At 36.5% G+C, this 26,793-nt stretch overlaps 1 protein-coding gene across 1 annotated transcript in view; it reads right to left on the bottom strand.

The window, feature by feature from the left end:
- ARHGAP42 (Rho GTPase activating protein 42) overlaps positions 1-26,793 on the bottom strand; it is a 139,771-nt gene that overhangs the window by 39,495 nt on the left and 73,483 nt on the right. The window contains 3 exon segments of the mRNA XM_079302274.1: positions 612-722; positions 5,136-5,237; positions 21,897-21,968. Coding sequence (XP_079158400.1) covers positions 612-722; positions 5,136-5,237; positions 21,897-21,968 — 285 coding nt within the window.

Genomic DNA, 26,793 nt, shown 5'->3' with positions numbered 1-26,793 from the left:
AGAAATATGCTAGATATTAGCTTATTATATAAGCTGCTTTTGGTGCTGACTGACACAGAAGAGAGTTAGGGGTAGGGCATGGAAACGCAGTCCAGAAGGAAATCCCAGACATAAACATGGACATTGTGGCACAACTTTATCTTACTCTTTAGTGGCATGTCAACATATGCTTTCCTTTGTGTGCAAAGCAAACCAAAGGCAAATGACTCCACCAACAAAAAAGATAAACTTACCTATCCTACTGAAAAATTGATTTTTCACTTTAGTTCATGTGTAACTCAGAATAACATCTATGTATACTGCCTATGCAAAATACTTAACTCTAAAAACCTGGCTCAAAATTTAAGCCATTATTCATATTCATATCGATTATGTGTTGCACAGACACAACATTACATGATGTCCCATTAAAATGTTACACACACTTCAAGTCCTCAGACATTTCACTTCACAGTAGATACTAAACTCTTACATAATCCTTCAATAAACATGGAAAGTGCCCAAGCCAAGATCTTAATGTCTGTCTATATACAAAGAACTTGCATCCAAAACTTAAAAAGGGAGCAAAAAATTTGATATTTTAAATTCAGAAAATAAAACATAAAACTTACAGGTTCTACAAATTCAAATTTCTTTTTCTCTTGTACTTCTTGGATTTTAAAAACATATTCTAATGATGCTTCATAAAAGTTCTGATGTTCTCTGTCAATCTGTGTATCTGCCTAAAAGACAAAATTAAATACAGACAACATTAGTTTAGCCTCTTATTGCTTTAAAACCAGGTTATGTCACTAACAAGCAGATCTTCTATAAGATTACTTTAAAAGTTTCATAGAGTTCAGGTTTCTTTCTGAAAATTAGAATACCTACTTAAAAAACCTAAATATAAGTTTAAGAAGTTAACATTACACCTTTCAGCCTATGCCTTTTACTTGCTCTTTTTTGGTTTCTTCTTTGTTTTTGCTCTTTAATATTCTAATTCAGGAGAGCCTGGAGGAAAAGAAAGGTGGCAGCAGGTACCTGGTATATGAAAGTTTAGAAAAGAAAATAGGAGCAGCATAGGTATCAAGGAGGGACAAAAAGATAATGATTTCTATTGAAATATTTAAGAATCTTATGCACTGAAATTATATCTATTTCTCAGGTTCAAATACCTTCCCAAAAACATATTTTCTTTCTTAAATAGGCTGTCTTTAGCAACGACATCTTGCAACTTATTATTTTATAGTATGAGTCATATGTTCTTGGAATGTAAACATATTTAAGTCCTTAACCTCATAAATCAAATATATTTTAAGTTTTAATTTTCAAGCGACAGAACTACAAGGCAATACTTGTCAGAAATGCCTGACTAATACCACCCAACATGGAGATCCACTATCAGAACAGTGTTTTTCTGCCTAAATAGCTCAAGAATTAACTCTTATCAGCTGATAAAGAGTAATAGGCTTTTATCCTCAATTTAAACAAGCCACAGGAGAGAGAACTAACAGACAAGCAGTGTAGCACGTAGATAATGTTTAAAGAAGACATGCAGATTCCATTTTAATTCACCCTTCTTTGTAACAAATAATTTTCTCAAGCAAATCCCTTTTGGGCTGTATTAGTTAGATTTTGCTCTTTGGTCAAAACATTATCACAGATTAACAACATGAATAAGATTACTTATTTTTGATGTGTGCTAGTTAAAATGTAGAAGGATACTTCTGTACATTCTCCAGTAATTCTGGCATTAAAAATAACAAATGCTGGGAAATTGGGAAAGTTTGATATTGTCTTCCCTTGACAACAAACTACAAACCAGCAAACACATCATAAAATAGATTTTGTACTTTTAACAGTACAAAAGCAAAAAGTCAGTGTTTTCCTTCAGGCAGGATTTGGCCATCAATAGCACCATATATAATTAAGATTGCTTCTCTACTCAAGGACAAGCTCCTATTGTGATTTGGCTGTACAGGCTCTTAACAATATTGATCCACCTCCCTAGCCCAATGTTCTAACATTACTTCAACACACAGGCCTCAAAGATACACTTCAAATCATTCAGCACCAGCATTTCCTTCCCATGTTTATTAAAAAATATATAAATCAGTAAACTAATAATATGAAGCTGAAATCAAGCACTCAAAATTCCAATAATGAAGTGCTGTACCTCAAAATTAACTCTGCCATTCACCATTCATATCGTATGTTTGGTTACTATTTTTCCTGATAGTCTGTTCATAGTTTTATTTCACAAAAATAGTGTATCACAAAGACAGCTGAACAGAAGCAGTTGCCACCACTGTGGGACCTGTTCCAGCAATGCCTTGCTCACACAAATGCCATCAATAAGCACTTGAAACAGACCTCAGCTCTCTCATATAACTGCATGTAAATAATGAAAAATAGTTTTAGAAATTGTTTAAAAATTTAGAATAGATTTAGAAATTTTAGAAATTTCTGAGGCTTTGCCTCAGAAAAAGTATTTGAACACCTAATTAAATAAATCCATCCCTACATTGAACAGCATTTAAGCAGGTTGCAGTTGTAATGACAACAACCAAGTGCCATCTCAAATATGTTTTAAGGCCATAATCACCACCAGTGAACAGGGACTAACTCAGAATTCCCCAAATAGATATTCTGTAGAAGTCTATGAATTTGTGTTGACACCAAAGGATTCAGATTTGTAAGAATCACTTTGATCTTAAAGTTTCAAAAGCTGAAAATATTTCCATGTTTTTCTGTGATTTCAAACTGCATATAAAAAATAAAGAGATCTGATGGACATGATTTTGAATCTCTATTTTTATGATATATAGTTATAGTGAGTAGTATTTTCGTTGATGTAGGCTATCACCTCAATAATAATACCAGAACTTCACAAAAGCTTAGAGATTGATTCTGGAACAGATTTCAGAGAAATGAAATCAGAAGTTTATTAGATTTCTCACATCACTCAATTCTGCCCATTTTCTCCTCTACTGTAGGCTCCTGTAGGCAGTGAAAAGATGCTACTATGAAGTTTCTTTTTGATGCTAAAGGAAAAAAGCCAAACACCTGTGTAAACTACACCAGCAGTCTTGCAGGGTATTAAAATATCCAAGATATCTCAGTTAGGTGAATATATGCAAACTACTCTCTATAGAATATGTTTCAACCATCAAACTTCAGATGCCTAATTTAGGTAGTTTCAACTGCACTTACGTGAGATATGTAAAGGAACCCAACAGAGTACAAGATCTTTGCTTATCCCATTACTCTTTAACCCACATAATGTGATGAGGTATCAAGAAATCTCATCAATTCAAGGATACCTTGTTTTACCAACGTAGCAGTCAACAAATGCTATTTCCACCTCCCTGAATGCATGACGTTGGCTTGAGGCATGGACATCCCAGCTCCTGCCCTGGGCACCAAAGCCCCAGCTGCCAGCACTGCTTGGCTCTTTGCCCGTGCCCTGCTCTGCTGTGGGCTGCTCCAGCACACTCCATCCTGGACATACAGGCTGTAAATGGGACTCACCCAAACCACTCGGGATGCAAGTCAACAGCTATCTTGGATTTCAGTCAGGAATGCAGCTTGGCCTCCTTTTAGTTACAATACAGACACAGGCCAAGAGTCTCCCAGGTTAACAATTTTGGTACTGATTTGCTATTCTACTTATGGTGGGTCTGTGTTGCTGATTCAGCACATCTACAGCTATAGAAAATTGGGGAAGACAGAAATGCCAAGTTATGCCTTTCATCCTTTACAAGGGAGGCATCTAGAAATCAGAAAACCTCAGCCTCAGTTACAAGATTTTAAATCCAGATATGTCACTTAAGGACACACTGGAAAAAATTATTCTGGTTTTCCATTAGTTTATAGATGTGAGCCAAATCCATTGTTATTCTACCATAGTTTATTAGATTCACAGTTGTTACTTTGCACTTCAGTTGCTGCTTTTAGACTGTAATTATTCTCATGCCTCAAGAGCAAAATATTTTATTTATTTTATTTTGCTTGTATTCTAGAACAAATTAATGTTTAAGTTTGCTTTTCCACAATTTGGTAAGAATTTCTTTTTTTTAAGCTGGGGCTTAGCTCTAACAGAATTGTATCTTCATCAATACATAAGATATTTGGAAAAAGTGAAAGCTCTGACATACAAGTGGAACAATTAACCAACCCTACATAACTAATGTCTTATCTAGGCTGATTATTATAAAAACAGCAACAGCAATTCAAGCATTATTAGAAAGTCTTGATTTCTAAGCCTTATTTTATTTGAATTATAATATAAAAATATTTATTTGAATGTTTATTATTGGTAAATATGAAAAAAAATCCTACAACGTGATTGAGTGATGGTCACACCTTTGGTGAAAATTCTATCTGCAAAATAACTCAAATAATTTAAGAGCCACAATGACAACAGCAATCCCATCAAAATGATTTTAAAACTTTTGGCACAATTCCCAAAGTGTTATTGATATCATATTGTTGGGTTTATTGTAATTTGCTTCAAAGACAAGTCATATTCATTTCCACCAGCACACTGAAAAGCCCTGGAATCCTCATGTAAAACTAGAAATCTTAATGTTTGCTTTTTTTTTTTTTTTTTTTAAACAGTAAAGAATCAGCCATACAGACTCTTCAAATCTGAAGTTCTAGATACAATTTTAGGGCAATTTCAGGTGCCACAATCTCAGAGTAAGATGAAAAAGAGGAAAAAGAATAAAAAAGAAGCATCAGTAAAGTGATCTCAGTTCACTCTTCTGGATTAGAATTTATGTGAATTAGAAGCGCAATTTCATCAGTTAATATATTAAATAAAAAACCTAAAAGCAATTAATTAATTGTCTTTCTAACATTTCACATAAAAAACTCCAACTTTTATTATACTAGTATAATTCCATTGTTGCAACCAATAAACATTAGCTGTACTTGAAATACATAAAGTTGCAAACATTTAATATTGCTTTGTTCCAATATTTAACTCTTATTTGGGTCTTATTCTAGTCAAGAATTTATAGTGAAGACAAGCATAACTACCATAAACCATCACAAGTTCACATTAATAAAATACAGTATGTCTTGAAAAACACTAGTTTGTTATCATGATTTCTATGCAAATGTGAAATTAGGTAAGTGTGTTCAGTTCTTACATCTTGCAAATGAGATTCTTTCTTCTTGGCTGACAAATTTAAGTGCTTCTCTAAGATGGAATAATATTTCTCACTTTCCTTGTCAAACTTCTTCTTTCCATCCTGAAAAAAAAAAAAATCCCAGTAAAGTATTTGACTAAATATCACAGCTAACTTAAAAGAAATAACAGGTGCCAAAATATGCCTCATTATAAACCACTTTTGTTGGTTCCAGTATTTTTAGGGTTTAATTCTGAATTGGACCTAAAGATAGTAGAACTGCTTCAATTATTAAAAAAAGCAATAGTAAGTAGAACTTTTGCCATAAATAACAAAGCCATACAACAGACTTGAATCGTTTCCCACAGCCAATATACATGAGATTTTATGTAAAGTGGTATCTTTTAAAGCAGACACTTAATACAAAATAATCTTCCCCATGTTTTTGAAGTGTACCTAACTGCCACACTGTTTTTATAAAAAATAAAAAAAACCCCAAACAACCAAAAAACAAGAACACAAAAACCGCAAACAGCAAAAAACCTCACTCCCCTTCCCAACAAGCGACCCCCCCTCCACAAAAAAATCCCAAAACCCCAACCAAATAAAAAATAAAATCCACAAAAAAAACCCACCTCTCACTGTGGAGGACATAGGTTAGTATAAAAAATGTGATAAAGATACAGGCCTATTCTTTGCATTTAAGCCTAATACGTTTTATTTTCCACCCACACTCCTAAAATATGAGGATGATGGAAAAGCATATGTGTGGTTGCAAAAGGAGATTGGTCCAAAAGTCTGTTTCCAATAATATTTCGATGTGTCTGAATATTTAAGATTGTCTCATTTAAAAGTTATCCTGCCTTTTTCCTTTCCCACTCCTCTTTGTTTTTCCCATCATGTGCAGCCAATCCTCACATTTCTACAGTAAAACTATTTTGATACATAATACAAAAGAAAGCTACTACTTTGAGGAAATTAAGAAACATCTTATTTTCTGCAAACAAATTCAGAATTAATACGTCAAAGCTTTTAAAACCTGCTGTTCTGAAATTCAAATCTGAAATTTAAGAAAAAGACAGGTTTCTCAAATGCTTTTCCATCCTTCTAAGGAGTGTCAAATTTCAAAAACAGGAGAACTGACTGAAGCTGATATGACATCAGAGTATTATTAATGATAAATCTATGACTTTTAATTCTAAAATGACATATTCCCTAAATAAAAGCAACTTTCTGCCAGTGATTTTTATAATCTTAGTTAAGTCCTAATGATTAATAAGTTGAATATTCTGAGAAAACAAAAAAGCTTCAAGACAGGCACTCCTACTTACACATGTGCAAAAGCTATTAATGATAGAAAAACTAATTACTGGACATTGTGCAGTAACATCAGGTCATTTTAAGAACTGTAGTGATTCTCTTCCTGACCCCTTTTCTCCCTAGAAATTTTTACATACAAAAACAAATAACTAGCTCTCATTGTAGCACCACCCTATTTTCCTTAGTCCTATCATGGGAAAGTCAGGTCAGTTGGAGAAATAAGAAATAGGAGGAAGATTTTAATGACATGAATTAAAACTTATCAACCAGCTGTAGCAACAAACCACTTACTGATTAGCTCCACTGACTAAAGCTTACAACAGTAATTATACTTAGATTGTAAAACACATCATATACTTTCTATACGGCAAAAAGTTCAAATATATTTAGCATGAAAAATATGCACAATTTAATGTTCTCACTATTTCTCAACAGAGGTATCTTCAAAAGACACCAGAAGGAAAAGGAGGCACTTGACCTGACAAAATATTAAATAACAATACAGAATAACTAATGCCTTCTATATTTCCTTCCCTCCCTTCCTTCCCTCCCTTCCCTAATAGATTTATGATACAAATAGTAGGTATTCATCTTGCCTTGTGAACTATTTGTCTCAGAAACAAGGTGATGGATAGGTAATGAATAACTCAAAGTCTGGTTAGCCACTTCAGCTCATGTTGACACTAACATAACTTTAACTAACAAGAGCTGGAAAAGAACTTGAAATCTTAGCTACGTTGCAAGAGTCAAAGAAAAGGGTGCAACAACAGGACTTTGCCATCTGAAATATCTACACACAGCACATCAAATACATGTCAATGCCAAGAGGGGACATTGATACAACTAATGTGGCTATCACATCCTCTCTTTATATGTAAAAAGGAAAAAAAATTAAATTATCACATCTAAAGAGATAAGCCCCTCCTGCCTGCCAAGAACAAGAAAAAGACAAGCTCAAATAAACTAATTGTGGTTTTAAGATGTATCTCATGTGAAGCTTCATGAAGATCTCCATGGCACCATCCATAAGGAAACAGGGAATTTGAAGGCTCTCATGGTCCTCAGTCAGTTCTCTCCCAGACTGCACCTGTACACTGCACAGATCTGCTCAGCCACTGCCTCCATAATTTTCTATACCAGTTACATTAGAGTGAGAACTACAAACTGGAGCTTGCCTGTCACCAGGACAACTTCTGGCCCAAGTGCAGTGTTGCACTTCTTCCTCCTTTTCCAGATTTTAACTTAACAAGACCTTCTTTCTTCAAATGTAGATGTTGACAAAGTAAAAAGACTAATGAAAGTAAACTGGGAAGAAAGATCTCCCGGCAATTTGGACTGCATTAGTGTCTATATGCAGTGATACTCCTGGGAATAAGTTTGCAGCAGGACAGTGTTTCTGGCATGGCCCTGATTACTCAGGCATGTTTCTGGGAAAAGTATAAAAGATACTGGCCCCGACAGGTGTGTGAGTTTCCTTTGCTTGGAAGATCCTGCACTGTGCCAGTAAAAACCACATATTTGGATGTATTGAAGACTCTGAAATCTGTTTACTTAATAAAAATTAACAAAAAAAAAAAAAAAAAAGAGATACACTCAGAAGCAGGTGATTCATGTTCTGGATGAGAAAAAACACTTCTGTTTATGCCAAAATAGCTCTTGTCTCACACACACAGTCAGTGACTCACAGCACACAAGCGCATCCTAAGTGGAGTTACAGACTCCTTCCAGCTTTAGCCTGTTCTTCTGCAGCCCTCAAAACACTTACACACAGCCACTGCCCAAATGAATCCTGCTCCCAGCAATCTGTGCCCATAAGACTGAGAAATCTACTTTTCCACATACTAGGAGGATTTCAAAGAAGTTTCCATGCGAACCTATCTCCTCAAAGTTTAGGAGACATGATTGCTTTTGCCTAGATTCCACATTGGATCAAACCCCAAGGTGAAGAGATGTGGGTGGATAAGAAAGCTTGTGCTGCACTGTTACCAGAAGAGGCTGCACCAGCCATGACACAAAGCTTAAGGCACGTGGCAAAAGGAAGATACTAATTCCTGACCTCTGTACTGTCTCTTATTGCTTTCAGACTCCAGCTTTCTTTCATCCTCACACATCTTTCCAGAAAGTAAATCTCATCCTTTCTCTTTGCCCTGGCAAAGTATCAACCATTTATTTCAACATATCAGCTAGAACATATGAAAAAACCTCCCACTCAAAATCCATGTGAGATAATTAGGTGGGTGCAATAAAATGTAAGCACAGAAAAAGAGAAATTACATCATATTAATTCTTGGTGTGTTTTATGCTGATGTATAAGTCATCAACACCTTTTGTCTAGACTAAGTCCTGCAGACTCTAAATATTGTAAACGTCTCTGTATAGTTGCTTAACCATTCTCAGGTGTGTCAAGCCTTAAATCAGCTCAAAAATATTTATAGTTTGAAATGCTTCAAATTTCTAGGAACCCCATTAGGAAAGCCCTTAACCACACACTCAGCTTACAGATTTTAATGGAACCTTACTAACTGCCAGTATCCTCTTGAGAGACTTAAGTCATGTAGTACTGGATCCAGGTTTAATTCCTAGTTTCATTCTCTCTGCTCAGATTTCCTATATAGTTTTATTTCAAAACTGATTAGAAAACCTCAAAAAAAATTACCTTTTCAGAAGTAAATTTTGCTTGAGATACTTCTAATTATAGGCATGACAGTTAGAAGTTTCACTCAAAAGGTGTTCTTGTATTCCTCTTGTTTTACAAATATTTATGACTGTGAAAAGTTCAGACATCAATTGCTGAAAATTCTTTAAAAAGTTGACTCAGCCAATAGAAAGTGAGTCAGATAGTTTTTTCTTCTGTTCAGAAAGATTTTGATTCCATGCTGTAACTAGTCATACACATCTACAAATCATTGGCATGATTTCTGCAAATTTTACCCACAAGTTGTATTTTTAGATATAAAGCAGAAATAGTTGTTGTATTTTGAAGTTGACTTTCCTTTTCCAGAGGAAGCATCAAGAAATCTGTTATTTTTATAATGGTCTACCACTGCTTTGTGTGCAGTATTTAATGTCAGAATTGTTACATATATCTTCAGAATTATTACATAAATGATTCCTCCTTACTTTTCCAAAAAGATCCTCTGCCATTCTTCTCATTCACTTCCCTTTTTTTAGTTGCAATAGCTTTTGGTGTTATATTTATCTATTAACTACATCTTGTATCTGGCCACAAAGAAATTTTTTAACTCTTTGTTTGTCGCTAAATTAATATTTTTACACTTTAACACCTAATCCTTCAAAAACTCGACCAAAACATTATTCCAGTTGAAACCATAAAATAAACATGTTTTGCATGAAATTATTTTAAAAGGATCAAGAAAGGAAATTCAACACAAAAATCGATGCAAAGAAACTATTTGGAAAAAAGATAACAATGCCTTGAAAAGAGAAGAATACCTTAGTTAGAAAACAAGTGAACATTGTGAAACATGGCCGTGATGATTTCTTTCTTTCCCTTCCCAGAATTAGTCCTTTTTTTTTTTTTTTCACCAGCTCCAACTGAGGTATAGAAAGTGGCACAGAAATGCAACAGTAAGACTTGAATATAGATCAGGTCAGATGGTTTGTCAGTTGAAGAACCTGAAGGCAACTGTGAACTCTGCAGAGATCAATAAAGCCACATCCCTCTCCTTTCTCTTTGACAACAACTGCAAAAACATTGATTTTTGCAACAACAGACTGAAGATGGCTCATTGCCAGAATGTTAAGACCTCAAATATATTTTTTCAAAGCCACCTTTTTCATTACCTCCCAAACAAAAATTCAAATTGTACTGCTACAAAGGTAATGGGATTTTTTTTGAGTTGTAAGTTTGGGGACCATGTCTTATTAAGTAACAGGACAAACAAAAGTAGAACTGTAGTCTAGAAAATAAACTAAGCTTAGTTTTGGAAAGACTGATTTGAGCTAAGATCCTGTGGACTTCTTGGAAAATATAAAATCTAAGTCTCACAACTCCTTTGAGAAGAAAAAAAGTAAATTCACCTTGCATTTTATATTGTCTGAGGTTTTGCTGAGCATTCTCATGGAAGTAGTTGTTGAGTTGCTGAGTTTTGGTTTGTTTTAATAATATTGAAATTATCACTGGCATCTGAAACCATAGGGTGCATTTTGATAGATGTCTGGATGGGAAGAATTTCTTTCTGGTAGAAATTTTGATTTGTTACGTGAATGCTAAAGGTTCAAGATAATGTTTAAAGAAGTCACAAGCTTTTTTTTCCAGAAGAAAAAGTGAAAAGGTAATATAAAAGTCCTTCCCTCCTTTTCTTCGTCCAAAACAGAATTGAATGTATTTTTAGGCTATAGGGTTTCCCCAAATCCCTAAGAAAGTCAGAAAGGTTAAAGGACATGGTTTATGTATGGTTAGCAAATAACATGAAGTGAAGCAAATTTATACCATAGTTCATAAAGAAATCCTGTTGATCGACATAAAACAGTGTTAATATAGTAATAAATTATGTCTTATGTTCCTCATAACTGCTAGTGAAAACACTTCCAAATTGAAGCGAAATGCATCATGTAGAAAATTAAATGTCAAAATGACTATAAATCTTAAAACCAATTCTTTACTAAAAAAGAACAACCATATGCAAACCATGATGATCCAGAAAACAATCTAGTGTAAGACACAAATAATTATAATAAAAAGAACATATTGCAACTATGAAGTATAATAAGGCAATAAACTGGGAATACAAGACTGTTTAGCAGCATTAAAGCTATGAAGACAGATATTAGAAACTGGCAGTTTAAAAAATAACCTCAATTAAAATCAGGTAAGGAATACATAAAACTGAAATATACTTGAAACAACCCAAAACTAATTTAAGTTTAACTGGAGTTCACATCTGTGTAAAATACTGAATAACCTTGCAAGAGATAATTTACTTTCAGCTTCATAAACTTCTGAAGAAAATTTTCTTTTCCCTCTGTAATGCCCTTAGAGATCCAAGTATCAGGTAATTTCAAAAGCGTATCCTGGAAGAGGAGAATCCTACAGATATTTCCTAATAATTCCCTATGTAATTCCATCAGATGTTTTCAAATTAAAAAGCAGATACTATTAAATGAGAAAATGTGTTTGTAAGATGTCATTTGTTTTTCCTCAAAAAATTTCCTCTTGAAATTGAAAGAAAAATATTAGAAGTTCCCAGCATTGCTGTGAAACGACGTGCAAACCTGCCAGTACAGTCAGGTCACAAAGCAGGACATATCAGACTCCCTGTTATTCAGCTGCAAAGCTGTCTCAAGTTTATCTGGCATTTGCTGATTCCAGGAGTAGTTGCTCTGTGTCTGGGAATCTGCTAAATCCCTGCCCAAACAGCAGGACTGGTAAGTCTACACACGTAATCTAGTTTTATTGCTTTGCTGTCTACTAAATATGAAGTATTTTTGCTGGAATAGCTTACTTAGGATATTATCAAGTTACCTCTTAAATAATATGGAGAAGCCCCCTAGAATAGCAGAAACTGACTTATTTTTCTCTGCATCAGGTTAGGATAGCTTTCTTAAGTTTAACATATTGTATCATAACAGGGAGAGTTTTGTTCCTGGAGAAAAGCTTGTGACTTTAAATGATTTCAAAAAGAAAGTTAGTCATGCTCTTTAGGAACTCACGAAGAGGCCATTTCATCTGCACAGTTACCAACATCTTTGCTTGGTGCACTTAGAGCAACGATAAAAAAGCTGCAAAGAACATAATGTCATTCAAATAAAGGAATTCCAACAGACCAGCTTAAAACTTCACATACTCACTGCTTTATTTTAAAAGCTGCAGATAAAAATATCTCTTTCTTAACTAGCAATTTCTTTTTTTGAACACTCTCTGGGAATCTCCCATCTGTGCCAGGCAATCAGCCCACACCACTGATGTCAGCGTGCAGCAGCACGTTCAGCATCGCCCATGGTCCCAGGGCACCTCCGGCGTCATCGCAACTGCACTGCCGTGCTGACCCGAGGAAGAACTTGAGGCGCGTCACCAGAAATTCTTTAGATTAATACACACAACTGGAAACTGTGCTGTTTACAGATATTTTTTGGGGAAAAAAAAGGAAACAGTCTGAGGTCAACGTTGAAGCGATTTTGTTTTGTTTTGTTTTGAAAGCATCTATTTTCAGAGTCCCTTTTACAACACTGATAAAAGAACTCAAACTATCACTTTGGGGTGAAAAGTTATGCTTCCCCAGTGGCGTTGTTAAGATCAACCAGTGCTCTCAGATTACTTCTGGGGGGTGGGTGTTTAATCTTCTCATTAAGACAAGAATCTGAGACCATCCCTTCTTGGCACACTCCACAGGAACAAATGGTTCTGTGGAAGCTTCTAGACCTGACAGGTCCTGAAATAACAAAACTGCTTTATTTGGTGGAAAGATGGATCTCTGGATACTCCCATATCTGCTAAGACACAATTAAGTTTCAAGCAATGATGTCCATTTTTGTTACAGTACAGAAGGGATACTTCCCAGATACTATAACTCACTTCTCTTTGGAATAAAGCTGTTTCGGAGTTTGCTTTATCAAAAGCAAAGTTGCTGTATTGGTGGGAGATTCAAATTTGTTTATTCCCAGGCCCCTGCAGAATCTGCTGCATAGACAGAACAAGATACTGGGTGAAGGGAAAGCTATGGCGATACAACTGATCAAATAATTTTCTGTTTAGAATGGAAAAAGGCAACCCCACCATATGTATGGAATAAAGACCCATAGACCGCACATACTCTGAGAAATGTCAAACAATGCCCAAACTGGAACTAGAACCATAACTATTTTTATGCTGTTAGCTACACCAGGAAACAAAGGGAAGCAATGCAGAAAGAGATCTTAATTTCCCCCCAAACTGCTGAAGAAAACCCCAACACATAACAGAGTAAGATTAACAGATGAATTCATACCCATGTAAAAAAACCTCATGACTTAAACATTAAGTGTTCAGTACAGCTGTAGCACTATATAACACCCACAAGCACAATTCTGAAGTAATCCCTGTAGGGTAAGAGAATGCAGCTGCCTTTGTCAACATGTAATGAATTTGGTTTGGTAAAGGATGCTAAAACTCAAGATGGAGTCTAATTTTAAAGAAGGGAAGGAAGAGCAGGGGACCAGGTGCCTCTGAGCTGATGAATGAACACTCACACACTTGAATTCAACACAAGTGTTGAATGAACACTTGTGCAGGGAACAGAATGCCAAACTCCTTCTTTAAGTCCTGTCCTGCTCTGTGCCTAAGCAATTGGGCACTTCCTGTATTTCTCATAAATCCTTTTGAGATTTTTAAACTCTTATCAACAACTTGAGACCTGTTCTTTAGGTGTGGAATATGATCCTGCCCACGCTGTGGCCAAGAGCAAGACTAGAAAGAATGGAACAGGTGAGTAGAGTTACTGCACTCTGCCAAATCCTTCATGCCCTCAAACACTCACTAAGAAGTTTAGTTCCCCTGCGAGCTGGAAATTAAATTTGAAGGTCAGTGTCTTTGTTCATGCTTTTGATCACAGCTCAGGAGTCCAGTAGGATTCTAGAAGCTGTGCAGGGTCAGGATGCAACCTTCCTGAGTGCTTCCCATGACACACACTACAACAGGCTGCAGCAGATTAGCAAGAAAAAAGCCTTAATTTAATTAGATGATGTCCAAATTTTCTTGCATTTTAATGGTCTTTTGTCCTTTTCCAGTAAAAAGGCTGATACTACCTAAGTTTTTAGGGGTTTTTTTTTTGTTGTTTTTGGTTTTTTAATTTTTTACTAGCTGTAGATTTTTAAAAAATAAATGGTTCTTTTTGCCAAGGAAGTTACACTTGGCATGCCCACTTAAACAATTCCACCAATTTACACATTTACTCTAAGCCTTAATTTTTAAATGTTGTGGCAGAATAGTAAATTATTTTCCAATTTACTACAGGGGACTAATTTATTTATCCTTAATTTATATCTGTTTTCTTTACAATGCAAATTAGAATCTTATTAAACTGCAGAAAAAACATAGCTTCAGAAACTGGTTTTAGTCAGTGAGCCAGTTAATCACACTCACTTATAACAGAGGTTGCATTTAACAGAATTTATTAAAACTGATTATGCACATAACATTAACTGTTTTCCTCACAAATACCTGTAGTTGAGAGACTGAACCTAGAGTTTTAATCACTGTGTCCACAATCTTTCAGTTAAGAGATTTGAGTTTTCACTCTCATTTTGAAAAAGAATACAATAAAAGTGAAGTCAGCTTTAAGGATTGTTAGGTTTTTTTGTTTGCTTGTTTTTTTCCTGGTAACTTCCTAAAAGTTTATCAACTTTGAATGAAACAGAAATTGAACTGAAGCAAACTGCAATAAGAAAATAATTTTGTTTCATTTGTCCAACAGCAAGAGCTGTCCCAAGAAGAGCAGGGGCTTAAAAAAAAACCTCTGGGTCCAGGTGCTCAGCCAGTGTTATGTAATAGTTTGGCTCTGCAAAGAAGAAAGTAAGACTTTCTTAGATGAAATGTATACATAATAGGCTCTTCACCACTTGGAAAAGTTTCTGAAAATTTCCAAGTGTTTCACATACACAAGTGTAGAAGAAGCAATGGCTAATCACACTGGCATTACAATTATTTTGTTCATGGCAAAAGAAGGTCATTCGCTGCTTGATGTTTCCCTACATTTATTTGAATAAATAAGGGAAAATACATTTGATCTATTTTAAAAGTAATTTTATAATATAAATTTTCATTAAATGCAAGTTCTGATTTCGCAGTTCTTTCATTTGTTAATACCAGTTTAAGTAAAATATCAATTAGACAATATATATGGTATTATTTCTCCAATAAAAGTCACCAAAACCTTGGAATGAAATATACTCATAAGTGCAATTCACAACTTTCACAGTTCAGAAACTTTAACCATAACTTGAGGATTTATGTAAGTAAAAAAAAAAAACTAAAGACAATTTGTACTTCTCTACCAGAGACAGATGACTGTTAACCTATAATACCTTAAGAGACTGCCACTAGTTATTTATCAGTACAGCAGATTTTTTGGTATGCAGCTGTCTCATGACCATTGAGTAGCCTCAGTTCCTCATGCTCAGCAATTTCATCTTACACTTTACTCCCAATCCTCCACTCCTCCTCTATCTCAGCAACCTATGGCAATACCACCAGATTTTTTTAACCTGGTTATTACCAAAATAAAACAACATACTGATCTCAAATTGCCCCATGGGATCTTCTAACTGGTGACTTCTCTCTAACCATACCGTCTTCCCCATAAAGAAATCTCACTGTCCTTTTCCCATGAGCTAGTTCTTCTGACAGACTGGCTTTTTCATAGTAAACTACTTCAAAATGGCTCATGGTAGAGTGTTATATAAGTCTAGCTGAAACAGAAATAGGTTTGATCCCCTGCATTTCCTCGCATACAGAGTAAGTTATCAAAAAATATATCAGGCAACTGATACTAACCATTTTTGAGAAACTGTTGCAATTTAACTCCAAACATTTGGCCATCAATAATTCTCCTTGCCTGTTCTCTCTCTTTGCACTTCCTTCTCCTAGCCTACTCCCTCCAGGCCTCAGACTAACATTAAAACACACCAAATCTAGTGGATGCAAATACCAAATCCTGAGTGACAGACCTACTTGTAATGAAACACCTCCTGCCATATCCACTACAGCAAGGTCATTAATTTCTCTCAGTTAAAGGACCACAAATGCTATGATTTGATCAGATACCGAGGAAACTGGCATCAACCAAATGGGCAAATGGACAATTTGGTATTTCTAACTATGTTAGACATCTATCTAAACTCTGCTTTGACAGCTTTCTGACAGACCTTAAAAAATGGGGGGTTTGTTTGTTTCACACTCCTCAATTTCCAGACAACCCAAATTAAACGCAGAGAGAACGTGCTACCTCCTGCATGCCTACATGTGAAGATGGATGTGAGCAAAGATGCGGGAAAATTAATCCCAGCAGTGAATATGGATTTGTTTTCCAAGGAGAAAGAAATTCACAGCTTTGAATAAATGAATGAAATTAAATAATGATAAAAACTAATCCTCCTGGCCAAAAGAAATTATTTTATGAAACAAACGGAACTGTAAGGAGGAAACAAAACTCTTCTTTCAAGTCTTAAAACCAAAACTGCTTCTGTTGTCTTTGATCTGATTTAAGTTGTCTTAAAGGTCAATGAACATTGGAACAAATATTGCTAAACAGTGTACTCAATGGACAGAAAGAAAGAGGAAGGTTTGGCTTTATTGTCCATAAGACATCTCACAATGAGCTCACCAGAGTCACCAGCTGGGGCCTCGCAAACCACATTGACCAAATAAGGCAAACGGCTCCGTGCCTGGAATCCTTTCCCAGTTACCTCACCCGGCTTCTGCTCGCCTTGCTACAATAATTGGAGAGGTCATTTTTTTAAACTCAGATGGAGTAAATCAACAGGCTGTCCAATGCAAAGCTGGGTTTGTGTAGTCTCTGGAGAGAACTCAGCTTTATTTAAACTGAGTGTGTACAGAAAAGGAATAACTGAAATATGTGCAATAAAAACAGAAGAGCAAGTAGTATAAATCAAGAAGAGCAAATGATGTAGATTTTTGTATATTGCTAGTTAGATTACAAACACTAATGTTTTATGGGGAATGTTTCTCAAATTTGTTGGGTATCTTCAGGTTTTTGAAGTGCATGTGAAGCATTGGTCTTTAATGTTATTCTTGTGATGTTCCAAAACCACTTGAACTTTGGACTCTGAGCTTATACTGTCCTTGTATTTAAAATATAGCTTTGTAACATCAACAAGATATATTTTACCTTCTATATTATTTTGATTTCTGTGTATTTTTGCCTAAACTCATTAGAGTTTCAAAGAAATAATTAAATATTCTCATTCTCTAGATTAAAAACATCTATAGGATATTCATCATGGTAACAAAGATCTTGCGAACTTATTTATTACTAAAATTAAATGGTGATTCTCATAATTTATAACATTTTCCCCTTTTTTGTCTTGGAGGGTGGGGTTTGCTTGTATTTATCTGCAACTGAATAATTTCTGGTGTTTTATAAAGAAAGAAAAAATTCCAGAAATCACTTTTAAGTGCTCTCTCACATAATCTTCTCCCCAGCAAAATTTGACAGTAGTACCTAATATAATTTTGTGTTTTGTATATTGGTAACACAACTGTCTAATAATATTTTCCTTCCAGAAAATTTGGAAACACAGCTTAACAGTGTATTAAAATTGGTAATGTCAAAGTCCGATTAGAAGCTAGAGTCCAACACTCAACAGCTGCTTGGATTTCTAGTTTCTTCCAACATTGCCAATGCTAAAATCTCATGCTTCTGTACCCCATCTCTTTAAATGTTTGTCCATAAGATATTATGATGCAAATTAATTGCAAAGTGACAATTCTAGAAATGTGACATTACTATCAGCTATCCTGTGGAGTTTGCACCATACACAGAATCACAGAATATGATAATTTGAAAGACACCCATAAGGATCATAAAGTCCAACTCCTGGCCCTATGCAAGACCATCCCTAAGAGTGACACCATGTGCCCAAGAGCATTGTCCAAACACTCCCTGAACTCTGTCAGGCTGGTGCTCTGACCACAGCCCTGGAGAGCCTGTTCCACTGCCCAAACACCCTTCAGTGAAATCTTTCTCAAATATCCAACCTAAACCTTCCCTGAATCAGCTTCAGACCATTCCCTTGGGTCCTGTTACTGGTCACCATAGAGAAGAGATCAGTTCTCACCCCTCTGCTTCCACTCATGAGGAAGTTGCAGACTGAAGTGAGGTGTCCCATCAGTCTCCTCTTCTCCAGGCTGAACACAGCAAGTGGTATCAGTGTCTCCTTGCATAGCTTCCTCTCCAGACTCTTCATCCCCTTTGTTGCCCTCCTTTGGACACTCTCTAACAGCTTCCTGTCTTATATTGTGGCACCCAGAACTGCCCCCAGCACTCAAGGTGCCCGCCAGAGCAGAGCAGGACAATCCCCTCCCTTGCCCAGCTGGCCATGCTGTGCCTGATGCCCCCAGGACAGGGCTGGCTCTCCTGGCTGCCAGGGCTCTGCTGCCTCATGCCCAACTTGCCACTGACCAGGACCCCCAGGTCCCTCTCTGCAGCACTGCTCTCCAGCATCTCATTCCCCAGTCCGTCCATACATCCAGGGTTGAACCACCCCAGGTGCAGAATCCAGCACTTTTCCTTGTTGAATTTCATCTGGTTCGTGACTGCAGAGTCCTCTAATCTGTCAGGTCTCTCTGCAGGGCCTCCCTGCCTTTTCAGGGAGTCCTCTGGGTTTTGCATCATCTGCAAACTTGGTCAGTGTTCCTTCCAGACCTGTGTCCAAGTCATATATGAAGATGTTGAAGAGCAGAGGGCAGAGGATGGAGCCCTGTGGAACTCCATTAGTGACAGGTCACCAGTCTGATGCCATTCCACTCATTAAAACTTTGTGCCTGACCCATGAGCCAATTCTCATCCACAGCATGATGTGTTTATTCAGCTGAATGCTGGACATTTTATCCAGAAGGATCCTGTGACAGCATGGGAAGATCACATCAGCTGACTTCCCTTGATCAGCAAGGTAGGTTAGCTTGTCACTAAAGCAAATCAGGTTTGACAAGCAGGACTTTCCCCTCATGAAGCCATGCTGGCTGTCACCAATGACTGCATTGTCTTTCAGGCGTATTTCAATACCTCCCAGAATAATCTCCATAACTTTACCAGGCACTGAAGTCTGACTGACAGGCCTGTGGTTTCTAGGGTCCTCCTTCTTGCACTTCCTGAAAACTGGGACAACTTTCACCAGTCAGCTGGGACATCTCCAGTTTCTCTTCAGATAGCAACATGTACACAGAAATGTTTGGGGTTTTGGGCAGGAGAGGGATGACAGAGAAACAGAAGCAAGTTTGGATTTGCTATGAATACCATTCTACTGTTGTACACTAAGACTACAGAGAAAAAAACAGCTCACACCTGCTGTGGACCTGGTAAGGTCCACTCAACTGATGTGTCTAGAAAAGACCACAAGAAAAAAGTGATATTCTCAGTCTTCTGTGAAACTTGCTGCTAAAATCCAAACAACAAGAAAACATCTATATCTTTTGTTTCACTATCAGCACATATCCCAGAGGAGTTCAAAGAGCCAAATCTCTGTGCAAACCTTCATTAACTGAAGATAAATAACCAGCAAGCTCAACTCATTCTATATTTCTAAGAGCTCATAAATGCTCAAGGGCTAATCCCAGTGAACCGAAGTAGGGGTAAAAGCAGTATGACCATGTTCTCCACTTTACCAATAATGGGTATCACAAAGCCCAAGTTTCTACTCTATTTCATATGGGTCTCATTATTCATAGATCATATGATGCTATTTTGTAATTACTAGAAAAACAATACTGAATGTAATTAAGCTCTGACTTGTTTGTGTTGATACCATTTAGTTAAAGGTCAACTGTAATTGCTTCCACTGATAAAAATCAATTTAAAGGCAAATGTAGCACACTTGGTTATGATGGTGTTCTGAATCTCTCATTTCTGAGTTTGGCAGTTGAACTCCTTGTGTAGTGCAAGAAAATATGTTTGTTTGACATTTTATGAAACAATGACCTGTGAGACCTCTCCTTAGGGTATCCATGTGTCAAGCCAAGTACCCTGGACTCTCCAAAACATACAGCACTGCATAATAAAGTGCATCAGACACTGGAATAAGAGTTAGCTGAGCCAGGCTCCCTCCTGAACTCATTCTGTACGGTGTAGTGCAACCACAGACAAGTCAAAACAACAACTCTAAGAGGAGCAGATGCCCACATTTTACATGGAAGAGATATGGAAAAGAAACCAGACATTGCAATATATCAAACAGGGAGGAATCAACCTGTCCTGTAGTGACCTACCTTTAATAATCTTAATGATACAAAAAAACAAAGGAACCAGCTTCAATTAGATCATTCTGTAAGTGTTGACATCTACTGAGTGATATATTCAAAGGAAACCCGAGTGTCTTACAGAGTTCTGCAGAGTGCTGTGAACTACCTATGGATTGTCTCTGTCATGCAGCAAGACAATCAGTAACATGGTGGGCTGAGCTTTCACATAGGGTGCTCTGATGAATGATATACCTTAAACTATGAGAATACAAAATGAAGCACTACTACAAAGAACTGGATGACACTACTAAAATCTACTGAAAACTAAAAACAATTTTATGCTGGGATTAAATTCTGATTTCTGCAGCACGGTAAATAAACTTGCAGTCGCATCTCACAGCAGCATAGGGGTGGGACAAGAAAAATATGTAGTTGTACACAAAAACATATCAAGTGAAAGGGTAAAGAACACCCACTTCAGAGAAATCTGACCTCAAGTTCACAGTAAGAATTCTTCACAAACATCTACTTAGTTCCTGTGTGGAAGCAGTCCCATGTGTTTGCTACACATTCATAATAGCAGTATAAGAAGTATAAACTTTTGGTGTCTCTTTCCAATAGCTCTGTTCTTCTTCTGAGTTTCTCTGAGTACAGCACAAGCACAATCTCACCTGCAACATCAGAGAGCTTTTTTTGTACTCCTTTAACCTTACTAATGGAGGGTTTCCCAGAAATTTTTATGAGCACTAATATAAGATGAAAAATGTTTCAGAACTAGTGTACTTATGCAGACAGAGGGAATGGTTACTAATCATAATCTCTAACTGATTACCACAGCCTCTATGCATAGCCTGGAGACTGTGATCAAAGCAGTCACTAACAGGCACTCAAAAATTCAGGATCAGACTGAAAACAGCTCTTCTAGGCTAACAGTTAATTCCAACGTATTTTCTCCCAATATATCTGATTTCCTGAGCTGACTACTGAACTCTGGTATAGACAACCTGCAGTGTCTCTCTCACACAGATATAACACTTAACACCAAAAAACAGGATAAAATTACCAACTGGAGCACCTCCACCATGGGAAAATCACTGGTGACTATTATGATGAATACTCTGGCAAAATGCATCAGCCATGTAAAGAGGAGAGGGAAAGCAGAGGCAGAGATCATGCTGAAACTGTCTTCTGTCTTTATACAATGTCCTCTTGAGGGACTCACAGCAGCTGTTTGAATCCTCCCTGTGGATCTGGGTTAACCCAAGATGCAGCATAATGTAAATGCAGACATCAGAAGATGAACACAATGCCAGATGGCAGGAATGTGCAACAGTAGCAAGAGCTGTGCTCTATGCATGTCATCAGTCTTTAAGCTCCATTTCTAAATTCTCTCCTCCTCTGAAGCAAAGAATTTAGTATCATTTACTAACATATTAAAGAGGACAGCATCAAGTCTGTTTGAACAGAAAATGCCTGTTTTCAGTCTAGCCTTCAAAACACACTGATAAACTCAAATAAAAATAAAATGAAAAACAACCCCAGCCACTTACTTTTGCTGCTCCTATTTGCTCTTTTCGAAACTTCTCCAGTGGTGCTATTAGCACATCATTAGCATTCTGGATCTGCAAAGTTAAACATAAAAGATATCTTCTTAATACAGAGTATTTGCAGAAAGTGGAGCCACTATAACTCTGCCAATGTGCAAGACTGAAAAATGCATGTCTGAAACATTCTGGTAAGAGCAGAAGGCAAGTAATGGTTTTCTTTACAAAAAGCACAAAACACAAACATATACAAGTCTACTAGAGAATGCTTTTACGAATAACTAAAACAATTGTAATGGAAGATACCATAATTTTCTCTCCAATATGCAGAAGGTTTCCTGGTACTTAACTTCCATTTTGTGCATCTTGCTTAAAACAAGAATAGAAAATGAAAACTTTGAGGAACATGTTTTGGCAAAACAAAAAAGACAAACACGTGAATACTGACAGCACTGTCAGTAAAAAGTCTGTATTTGTGGAATCTGAAACTTTGGTAGCTGAATCATTTTGGCTATCACTTTGGATTACAGACCTATGTGCACTAAATAGAAGAGAGTGTGACAGAGAACTCTAAAAAGATAAGTGGACACTTAAAAAAAATACTCTAGATTGTGTTCCTTTACTTTTCTAGTTTTTAAAATAATTTGAGATGTCCCACAGCTATTTTTATCCTTTTAACCTAAACCAGAGTTCTTAATGAAACACAGTTTTCCCCTCATGGCCTCTGTTTATTTAGTATAAATCCAGCCCTGGGAACTCCTCCCTGAAACCCATTCCCAGCAGAAATCACCCAAAGCAGTCTGTAGTCATTTGGGACTGGAAATATACAGGCAGCAGAAAATAAATGGCAGCCAAGCCATCATGCCACTCACCAAGGAAAGATAGCATATTTTCCCCGTGTGCCTTTTAGGGACAGGAAGAATAACCAGTTAAATTGACTTTGCTGATGAAAATCAGACAAACTAAAAACTGTCAACATATAAGAAATAAAATACAATACAACTCATTATAATATTATATCACACTGACTGCAGGCACAACTCAGGTTTTTCTGCACAAATAGCTTTTTTTCTTCTCACCAGTACAGTCTTTACCAATACTCATCATTTGGGCTTTGGCAGGTTTAGTGGTCTGGGCAAAGCTAACATGTATCTAAGCCAAATGTGATTCTTCCATAACAGTAATTGATAAGTTACATTGTCAGTTGAGCTCAAAAACTTCCCAAAATGCTGTAATAAAAACCATATAGAATAAATCCATTGAAATACAAACACACTCTCTTTCTTCCCAAACCTGACATTTCAATTGGAAAGACCACAGGATCATCACACCTCTTAGCAGGGCAAAGTTTTACAAGAAGCTGAGACTCTCTTTGACACCCTTATAAAGTGAAGTCCAAGACAGCAATGGCAACACTGGAATGCTCAGTGATACCATGATCAAAATGTGCTATATTTAAAACCCAAAATCAGGTACAGAGGATGAGGAGGAATGTTTTCATTGTATTCAAGATCTTCCATCAGTTCCACTGGACCAGACTACTTTCACTACTCCCAGTGGATACTTCCCAATAACATATAGATTTTTAGCCATCATCCAGCAATCTAATGGGACTCAACACCTTTTATGAGGTAAAGTGCATGCACTTAGCAAAAGATACTTTCAATCCAAGGATCAACTAAAGCAGATTAACAGCAATGCAAAACTTAAATTACTTGCCTACCACCAAGCAAAACTGCAATGCATATGCCTGGAAGCAGCAGCTGGAAGTTTTGGTAGCTTATAGAGCATGTACATGGCTTTTAGCAACACACAAAGAAATCAGTAATGATTGCTGGAGTCACAGGTATGGAAATGTGGATGCAGTTTTTTTTTTCCACATCCCAATACAAGTTTCTCTCTGCCCTTTAGATTCATTGCTAAATATGTCACAGTTCAGTTAAGGAAGATGTATATTATTAAGCAGTTACTTCTGATACCAGCACTCACTACTAGTCTTGTTGCTAGTCACTGCTAGTCAAACTAACCCCATGTGGAGCCGAATGGACCCTCCCTTGACTCGTGCATCCTGCAGCCTCCATGCCACAAAGACCTCACTGCATATATTGTCCCCCCGGCAGCGTTAAAGTGACTGAAGCACAACTCCTGCCCATCTCACTCAAAGCTGCTGCAAAGCAAATGAAGTGTCTTGGAAAAAGAACATCCTGCTTCAAACACTATGGGAGAACATACACACAGGAAGCACATGGAACTGAGAGGATTCATCTGAGAAGTGGCTTTGCTGGGCTGAGGCACAATGCTATTACTGCCACAGTTGTACATGAAGTGGGAACCATTGCCAGGCTTTTATCTAGATGGGGTCTGTGCCTCTGAATAGATCTGCCAAGCCACATCAACAGAACACACTGCAAACTCATCCCTGGGCTGAAAGGTTCTACTGGCAAAAGAAAGACCTGTTGTGAAAATTCATCTCCCAGCAAAATTAGGAGCTAGGCAAGAAATAGGCTTTGCCTATGAGGAGGGAGAATGTGGCAGCAAAGGACTTAAGAAAATCCCAGGAGATGAATATCAACAGCCATTGTTACAAAATACAGAATGCTCCACTGTGTAAAGATTTCCATCAATTTTCACCACGTTGTGCCTACCTTTTGGAAAGTGACACTTATAGAGAAAGAAGAAATTTTGCCTTACATATTCACTTATTAATTTCCTTTTTTTTGTCAATTACTATCACTGCAACTACCCTTCAGTTTCCTTCTTAAGGGTTATAAATCAGCATACAGGCCCCATCCTCCACACATTCTCTTCTGCGTCCTGTGAAAGTAGCAATCCAATACTCCCACAACCATTTCTATGGAAATCTGATTTGCTTTAGATAATCTGAAATTTTCACTGTGTGGTCCTAATAGACTAACTTTTTTCCTGCCAAGATAATAATCCCTCTCCTACTCAGCTATTGTGCTAGGTTGAAATCAGGGACATTGGGAACAGGCAAACAATGTCAAAAAAAAGTTTTTGTAAACAGCAATTTCAGAAATCCATGTTTTGTTTAAAATATGGATCTTACCCTTCCAAGCTTATTCAGTTTAGTCACACCTTTAGAGAAGTTACATTGTCTTGATCTAACAATTATTGAATGTTACACAGTTCCAGTGCTCAGCATGGTTAATATATGGCAGTCAATCAAATTACGTGATTATTTCTCTTGTTTGGCAAAAGCAACAGTCTTTCTCCAGAAAAGAAAGAAAAGAAAAGGAATAACACAGTTCATCAGTCTTTTTGTAATTAAGATGCTAGACAAGTATTAGCAGACATAATACAATAATATTACTTTGACATTTGAGAGAGCTATATTAGATACAGTAATAAAAGAAACAGATTTTTCTAAACTAAAAAACTTTTTCAGATTTTTATTATTGGTATATATAATTCCACTTAGTTATAGTTATCTCTTCTTGTTGACAAAAGCACTGTTGAAATATGTACCACTAAAACCACCCAGAATTTGTAAAATATATTAGAAAAAGAAGTATTTAAAAATTCAAAATAATTTTTTCTAAGACAGTTTGGACAACTTATGAGGTTGCTAATTGTTTACATAACTGCAACTTTTCAGTACACTCTGATAGCCTTTGAGACAACATGGTGAAGCCACTGAAGTTGTCTTTTTTGACTCATGATCATCCACTTTTCCAAATTACCCTCCATCCCTCCAGAAGTTAGCTGTGAAATTGAGTTTATGCACCAATGCTGAGATTAAACTGTGTTTTTTGTACATCACAGAGAAACTCCACATCTATACTTGAAGACATTTTGGGCTAGAAATTTTTTAAGGTTTTCTTTTTTTATTAAAACTTTCAATAATTTGAATGAAAAATATTAAGAGAATCATAATTATTGTATTTTGTTAGGAAGAATAAATTTTTGCAAACATATTTGAACATTTCCATTTCTAGATTTTCTTAAATTCAAGTAGACATTATTTTTTTAATGAGTTTTCCAATTAGTTTTCTGATTTTTCTGAATTTGGGAGAGCAAATGATATACAGCCATGCAGCATGACATGCAGCATTCTTCTTTAACTGAAAGAGAGTAGATAAAGATTTATATGGAAAGAAGATAGGTTTAGATTAAATATTAGAATGAAATCCTTTATTGTGAAGGTGCTGAGACACCTGCACAGGTTGCCCAGAGAAGAAACTGTGGATGCCCCATCCCTGGAAGTGTGCAAGGCCAGGATGGATGGAGCTCTGAGCAACCTGGTCTAGTGGAAGGTGCCCCTGCTCATGGTAGAGAGTTGGAGCTGGATGGTATTTAACAATGATACTGACTTTCCAATCTATAACTCTACTTTGGTAGAATCAGTGGATATAAACTGAATTTTACCTAAAAACATCAATGCAGCTGCTAATTAATTTTTAAATGCTTATAATACAGACAGAAATTTTAAGCCCTGAATTGTTTTATAGACTTTTATCTTCACCTTAGTGTCTGCAGAGTTGAAGCGCAGTAACAAGAACAGTCAATTCCTTTTAAGCTTTGTATTTTCATTTGTAGGGATAAGGACTAGGTTACACAAAGAACTGAATTAACAGATTTATCAATTGCCAGAAGAAGACAGCAACAACTTAAGTGAGGCACGTTTGCAGTAAGAGAATTAGGAATTATATTAAACTTATCTGAATGATAGCAAAACACTTTAACTATGGAAAATTTTTGGGTTTATATAGTGTATCTTGGAAAAACATTTTTTGTTCCAAAATCTGTTATGACTACTTTTTATGGCAACACAGAATGACCACACTAGCTCATGGTAAAGAGAACTCATTTCCCTGAAATACTGAATGACTCACAAATACTGAATGTTGATAAATACTAACTTTTTTCATGTCAGCATAAGACT

The sequence above is a fragment of the Erithacus rubecula genome (genome assembly GCF_903797595.1).
Source record: "Erithacus rubecula genome assembly, chromosome: 1".
Taxonomy (NCBI): domain Eukaryota; kingdom Metazoa; phylum Chordata; class Aves; order Passeriformes; family Muscicapidae; genus Erithacus; species Erithacus rubecula.
Note: the sequence above shows the minus strand (reverse complement) of the source record. Positions and strands in the feature narration are given on the sequence as shown.